Below are 7950 nucleotides of genomic sequence, written 5' to 3'. Positions count from 1 at the left end.
ATGTTGCAAAACCCAAGCAATTTGTAACAAAATTACAACGCTTTTTAACCGTTGTAAAATGTGTTGTTATATCTATTAAAAACAACGTTTTTAAAGCGTTGCAAAAAACGTTGTAATATTTACAACGCTTTTTCTGCGTTGCGAAGGTGTTGTCGATGTTAACAAAGACAACGCTTAAAAAGCGTTGTCGTTGAGGGACCCCTTTTACAACAGGGCCTCTTACAACGCTTTTTAACCCACAAAGACAACGCGTTTTTCGCGTTGTCTATTAACATTTTTCTAGTAGTGCAATGTCATAAATTATGATAATATTAATGATGGTATGCAATCTTAGAATTATGGTGACAATATGAATTATGATAATTACACAGCTAATATGAATTGTATGTTAAACTCTTGATGATTGGAATCAATTGTGAATTTTATCGATGTAAATTTTATCATTACTATTACTTTTGCTATCATTACCATGCAAACTTAATGGCATTAGAGGTGATGAATATTGAGTTTGGATGCTAATAAGAAATCATTGTCTTATTAATGGTGTTGTGAAGGTATCCAAAATCTCATCATACATATAGAGATATATATAGAAAGTAGTTGCTGTCAATTCACCACGTGGTTCTAAAAAAAAAATTAATTTTCACATATTTTTCATGAGCATGAAAGACCATATTTGTAACAAGATAGGTAATGCTAATATTGTCACATAAAATTTAAAATATATTAATGGCATCCAAATGTAACTCGGAGAAAAATTAAAGCCAAATGACCTCAAACATTGCGGCTTCCAAAGATCTCTTCCAAAATGCCATGTTTATTTTGAAGTGTGGATGAAGGATGGAAAGGAATTCATGATGAAAAGTTTCCCCAAGGGAAAGGAAGAGAAAGGCTAAGAAAAGAAGGGGGAAAAGGAAACAACTATAGCTCGTAGTACCAGCTACAATAGTGATGCCACAAACTATAGCTCGCGGATGCTAAGAACTCACGACCTATCCACAGCCATTACGACGTTGCGAGGTCACAATGTAGTCACAAGCTTTCCATAAGGTCATAGCATTGTTGCATGGCTGCCACAGCTTCTCTAGGTGAAAACTTGCTCAAAGAAAGAGAGAATAGATCTTAGGCCACCCCAACTAGGAGGAAGATGAGGATGGTTGCTCTGTCAAGGGATTTTATTTTAAAGTTGGGTGGATTTTATCGATGCAGAGAGTATCAGATGATAGAATCATGTTTTTGATAATAGTAAAGAGTTCAAGTTGAACTTGTTAGATTTACTAATGAGCTGAACTAAATGTGTAAATAGTATAGGAAAGTCCTAGCTATAGTCCTAAGGTTGAATTAGCAGTGCCAATCTAATTAGACCGTTTGTGATTCAACCTGACTTAACGCGAGACAATGTTATGTGATCTAATGCAACAAAATCTAGGTTGTGTTTGGTATCTTGAGCAAGGTGTAAAGTCTATGAGTCTGGTCAACCGTTGTCGAGTCAGTTATAACCCAATTGTGGATAGCGCTAAATCTAATATGGACCAAGTTTAGGCACGACCCATGTGTAACCTGAATATTTAAAAATAAAAAATATTAAAAAGTCTGTAAAAAAAATATAAAAATATTTTTATTTTGAAGAATATATTGCTAATTACATACAGCTTCATGTATGCATCTTGCATATTCTTCATTAATCAACATATGTAGGATTTTTTTCCCCTCTGAGAACATGTCAACAGGACTGAACTTCTGAAATCGTGTTCCTAAATATTTGTAGGATCTAATGGAATGTATTTGTCAAATGGCAAGGTCAAAGAATACTCGTGCAAGTTTACAGCCAACTGATTGTAAATGACAACTAGATTTCAAATTAACAAGTGCTTGACAATAGATCCAGCTAGAAGCCATAGTGAACGCAGACTTATCACCTACCATAGAGAAACACATGCGTGCTTTGAGATGTTTAATGGTGCGAATAAAATCCAATCCGTATCCAAAATGACACGGGTCCAACTAATTCTCAACTAATCATTGAAATTGTTATATGGATCTAGTGGATTCACTAGGACAGTAATTCTATTATTCGTCTGCTCTTCAGTTGTAAAAACTGTACATTTTAGGGATGAGACCCAGTGTAACGCCCGTATTATTTTCCCTATTTTTAGACTTTGATTAGATTTAGCATAGGAGGAATTTCATTTGGTAATTATGTTATATATGTGGCGAAAAGATTCGTCTCGCGAACACAAATCCAACAAAACTAGTTTGGATCAAATCGGAGGTCGTTTGGTTAGTGAACCAAGCGAACCAAAATTGAACCCGGTTCGCTACAGTAATAGATTCAATTGGTTAATAAACCGAGGTTTTAATTGGGTTAATTGGGTTTAGCCGGTAATTTAGATTTAATCGGGAGGTTACTGTACACTCCTCATTAATTAAGCCCGCGCCGCTCGCTCCTTCCGCGCCCGCGAGACTCCGTCCGTGCGACTGCGCCCGGCCCGCCGCCGCCCGATTCCGCCGGCGAAAAACTCGGAACGGAGAGGGCTATAAGAGGAGGCCGAGATCCCAAACCCTAGCCAAACCCCCGCCGCGCCCTTCGCCGCCGGCCGCGTGGAGAAGCAGAGCAGGGGGAGCAGCCGACGCCGATCCCCTGTTCTGCCCTGCTCGTGTGAGAAGACCCGCATCATCCCCGGCGCTGCGTGAAGAGAAGCGGAGCCGCCGCCGTCGCCGCCTCCTCTCCGTTTTCCCCTCTACACAGTCCGGTCGCGTCCCTCCCTCCGCCGACGCCACTGCCGCTGCTTTCCTTAGCCGGAGAAGAAGGAAGCAACGCCCGATCACCCTGCTGCTTTGCCCTCTCCTCTGTCGAAGCCACCGCCCGCGCCGTTGTCCACCGCCGACGACCTCCGCCGGTGCCCAGCCGCGCCCCCGCCCGTGACCTGGTGCCCTGTCCGCGCGGAGAAGACGAAGCAGAGTTTTTAATTAACTAGGTTAATTAAATACGGTAAGTGATTAATTAAAGGGTTTTAATTAGAGTAATTAATTAAAATCAAGTTGATTAATTAAGAGTATTAGTGGATTAACTTAAATGGTAATTAGATTTGATTAATTATGATTAGGTTGACTAATTAAGGGCTTACTTAATGATTTATCTAGTTTAATTAAGTTAATTGCATACTAATTAGTACTTCATTAGGTTAATCAGCTTAATACTTAGTATCTGATTAATCAAGTTTACGAATTAGCAATTAGTAAATAATTATGATTTAATCAGTAATTAATAGTTTGATTAGTAATTTGTTTGTAATAACTAATAGTTCATTGCCTTAATAAGTTTAGTAATTAATTAGTATATATTTAAGGGTTAAGCTAAATAATTGATTAATAATTAATTAAAGTATTGAGATTTAAATAATTAATGGGCAATTAATTGAAGGATTAGCTTAGGTTAATAATTTGGATTAAGCTGTAGTTATGATTTCTTTTGTTAAGGTCGCGCGAAGAAGGTGCTAGAGCACCTCGGAGAAGGTCTTCGATTTCACAAACCTTAGCGTTAAAACCCTACTGAGCAGACAAGGTAAGTACCTCTCACCTGCAGTATAAGTAGCTCCGTTCGTATGCATAAATCCATAGTTTTAGTTATTCGAAAATTTATGTATGTATGTGGAGATTAGTTTCTTTTACAGAATGTTTATGAAAATAATTTACCTTGCCTCAGTAATTATGGACTCTAGTTCGTCCATGGGTGGGCTCCTAGATCGCCCCTAGGCCCTAGATCGCCTAGTATATGCAAGGTTAAAGAGAAAAGAATTATTAAAGAAAGTATTTTACTTTTTATATGACATGTGTTTGGACTCAGATCGTCCATGGGTGGTGGGCTCCTAGATCGCCTCTAGGCTCAGATCGCCTAATAGTACCCTAATGGGTTCGGGATTAGCTACCTCGGATCTATTTAGGGATGCGCGCACAGTTAGCACAATGCCGGGCCCACAGCAGGATGATTACTATTTTCACTTACTATATGTATAAGTTTTCAAAAGTTCATTACTAACTTGAAGTGAAAGTAGTTTTTTAATATCATGTTTAGTTCAGTTATGATTTTAGTCCATGTGTTTGTTATGATGCGTATACCATGATATTTATCTAGCTTATATGTTTCAGTAGCAATAAATTATAAGCATGAAAATATTTCCTTTCATATTTTTCAAAAGTATGATTTTAAAATATGCATCGTTTTGTGAGTAGGATGGTACTTACTAAGCTGTGTGCTTATAATTTTATTTTCCTCATACTGCAGATAAAAGAAAGGAAAAGTTTTAGGAAAGAGGAGGCAGCTGGAAAAGTGTTTGATGTGTGGTGTCGACGGAACCGCGGAATAAGATCAAGAAATTGAATAAATGTTTATTTTATGTCCAAGAATTTATATTTATTTCTTTTGTTTCCGTATGCTGAACAGAAAAGGAAAAGTTTATTTGAGTTATTTCTTTTAATAAGTAAGAGAAAAGTTTAAGTAGTAATGAGAAAAGTTTCAGAGCTGTGAATATCCTCCCATCAGGCAAGCATGGGAGAAGACTAATGTCTGCCGTTACAGTGCTTCGGCAACGTTTGGATTGGAGGACGGGTCAAATGTTGCAGCGCAGTGACGACATGCCACACACATCCATGTCTGTGTTTGTGAGATCGAGGGCCAACAGTTTGCGGTTCGCTCGCCTTCTTTCTGGACCATCTAACTGATATTCAATTCCTCTGGGCGGTTCGCTCGCCTTCTTTCTGGACCATCTAACTGATATTCAATTCCTCCTCCCAGACTCTGAGGCTTGCGCACAAGTTTTCTCCTACCAGGGAACCAATGATATGGGCATGCACTCTCAGTTCGCAAGGTTCCATGCTACAAGACAACCAGCAAAACGGAACGTTTGGGGAGGGTGCGACGAATTCTGTGCGGATCAGGAATTTTATTGGGAGATCTAAAAAAATAGCATATCCTTGGTACTGGAGTATGGATTTTTTACAGGTGAAGTATGGGAATTGGCGAATCAAGTAGTGAACAGAGACTAGTAATTCGAGATCTGTAGTCCAACCCTTGCGCTAAACAAGGAAGACCAGATTTTATATAGAGCTTGAGGCGTGACCAAACCTTGTTGTGGAACCCAGCTAACTATATAATCCACCCCTCCCCTGCTTCCCCTATTCTCCGAACGAAGCTCTATGCTTTGTCTAACATGGCCAGGCCTCAGAAGCGGTTTCGCGGCGTTCGGCAGAGGCACTGGGGCTCCTGGGTCTCTGAAATCCGTCATCCTCTCCTGTAACTACTTTTCTATTCTTGAGGATCATGATCTTCGATGGGTCTAAACAATGTTGTGTTCTATATTTTAGGAAGACGAGGATATGGCTGGGCACATTTGAAACGGCCTACGATGCGGCGAGAGCCTACGACGAAGCAGCGAGACTCATGTGCGGGGCGATGGCGAAGACCAACTTCTCTCACGGCCCAAACGGCTCCTCGCCGGCCAAGTGCAAGTACCTGTCAGAAACCCTCACGGCGAAGCTGCATCGCTTCAACTTGCTGTCGTCTGTCCAAGCTGCGCGGCCTACTGACTCCGGTACGCCGCTGCGGCAGCCCTCTTCCCCGTCGGTCTCCGTTGCAAACAGCAGCTCGGCATCGGAGGGCAGTTTCGTGGAAGTGAGGCCGGCGTTGATGGGGGAGAACGTGGAGGTTAGTTGCCTAGAGGAGCGTCACGTAGAACAGATGATTGAGGAGCTGCTGGATTCCAACCTTTCCATGGAACTCTGCTTCACTGCTCTGTAGTCACTGCTGTTATTCCAACCTTTCCAGCATATGATTCATGGATCTAAAATGTATATGTAGCATATATATTCGAATAACAAATGATCTTGTTTCGTAATGCTCTGATAAAAGATTGAGAACGATGCACAATAAAACTATAAATTGTTCAGTCATGTGGAATCAACCAACTCAAACATTCAACTTTCTTGATTGATCTAGTTATTGGAAGAACCAAACTAGAGAGATAAAAGAGAAGAATTAATAGTTATCACTCGATTGTTTGATTGTGAATTAACAAAGAGAGAAAATTTGGGTACAGAGATGAAGTTGGTGTCGTCTGTAACGCTCATTTTTTAAAAGAAGACGCGTATCGTAATACAGAGTGCATTAGATGATTAGAACAGATTGGCGTCATGGTATCAGATATGTTGATGCACCATGTGCCTGAACATGCATTCCTGTTCTAGTTTACTGTCAGAAAATGAAACATTGGATGCCCATGATTCTACACGCCTTAAATTAATTCTTAGGAACAATGGTGAGGCCACAAGAACTCTTTTTCATGGAAGTGCAATGGCAAGGCCACAAGGACGCTGTTTTGTGTATTTAGTAATATTGATAGATCTAGATGCTTTGATCTTTCGCATGCTACAGAAAGGTTGCAGTGTCACTCAAGTCTTTGAATTCACAGTATAGACTATAGAGAAAGACCACATATTCTCCATATTGTTAAGGAAATCGAATTAACTAAATGTGCTGATTCAATCAATCTCGCTGAAGTCTTTGAATATATATATAGTTAGTGGCGGAAACACGATTTTCTTGCAGATAGGACACTAAACAAATACAATATTTTTTTAACTTAAAATTACTCATTTCAAAATGTTATTAGAACACTTATGAAGTATACATATTCCAAGGAGTCAATTAATAATAATAATTGATGAAACCTGATTCTTTTAAAAATAAATCATTAGTATATTATTGCATTATTTTAATAGTTAAAATTATTTGTATGTTAGGGTAGACCTTAGGTTAATTCATTGCTTGATGCAAAATTTGATAACGCTTACACTGAGCTTCTTTTATCGTCGGTCTCACGATTAGATAAATTAAAGGGAGGTAAATCAGATAATGAGCAACTCGAATCCTTACTTATTATGCAACTCTACCATTCGAGCACCAACTCGGTTATACCCTGGGAGCAATCTTGGATTAATTCATGGTAGTAGAGATGAAGAGCAGGCTTAAATTCGAAGTGTATGATATCCTCATCCACCACAACGATGACATCCCAAGCCTCCTAACAATCAAAGTGAAATGCAAATTGCATATAATATTGTCAACCAACAAAACATATAGAAATCAATTTTCATTTCACAAGATAACATCTAGAGGCAAGAAATATTCAACTACTTTCATCTTCACCTCTAATAAATTAATTTGCATCTTTACCAAAGCACTATAGTCTCCTCGTCTACACATGCTAAGCTCCGAGGTCAATATGATCCAATACAATCTATAGTTTGAAGGGGCATGATGAAGAAGACTCGATCCAAGAATATAAATGAAATGGGACTAATTAATGATGAAACAATATAAATGTAGTGCAACTATCTTATAAACTCAGGTTATTTGTCCTTGATTACATAATCTCGTAACAAAATCAATTTATTCTTATTTGTAAAGTCTTATAAATTCTCTATATAAATCAAGCAATTATCTAAATCAAGTAATTATCTGTTGGATTTAATATCTTAAGTTGAGTTTAATTATAATTCATATATGTGGATATAAACCGACCCTATTTGAGTGATTTAACTAGGTTTATTGAGTTTTGGATTATCAATGTAGATTCACCACAAAAAAAACGTGAAATAGAGACGGAAATAGCGACGGAATTAAATTCCGTCGCTATTATTAGAGACAGAAATAAAATGTTCCGTCGCTAGTGATATATTCTGCGACGGAAAAATTATTCCGTCGCTATTTAGAGACGGATATTTTAATTCCGTCGCTAGTGATATATTCAGATATTATTGTATTCAGATTGTATTAATATTGTATTCAGATATATTGACATGTCGTGTATTCAAATATTGTATTAGTATTTTATTTTATTATTCAGATCTGTTATATTTGTTTGATTGATATACAAACAGGAAATTCAAAAA

At 38.3% G+C, this 7950-nt stretch overlaps 1 protein-coding gene across 1 annotated transcript; it reads left to right on the top strand.

Annotated features, from left to right (window-relative positions):
* The first annotated feature begins 5210 nt into the window (after window positions 1–5210).
* Window positions 5211–5797, top strand: LOC141812774 (ethylene-responsive transcription factor ERF003-like). The gene is made up of 2 exons (XM_074700764.1): window positions 5211–5293; window positions 5365–5797. The coding sequence occupies exons 1-2, from the start codon at window positions 5211–5213 to the stop codon at window positions 5795–5797; spliced, it is 516 nt and encodes a 171-aa protein (XP_074556865.1).
* Window positions 5798–7950: the final 2153 nt, after the last annotated feature.

Source organism: Curcuma longa, chromosome 19 (assembly GCF_044706935.1).
Source record: "Curcuma longa cultivar G26 ecotype Majalengka, Jawa Barat chromosome 19, ITB_CL_G26_1.1, whole genome shotgun sequence".
NCBI lineage: Eukaryota > Viridiplantae > Streptophyta > Magnoliopsida > Zingiberales > Zingiberaceae > Curcuma > Curcuma longa.
The sequence above is the reverse complement of the archived record's forward strand: the minus strand, read 5'-3'. Positions and strand labels throughout refer to the sequence as shown.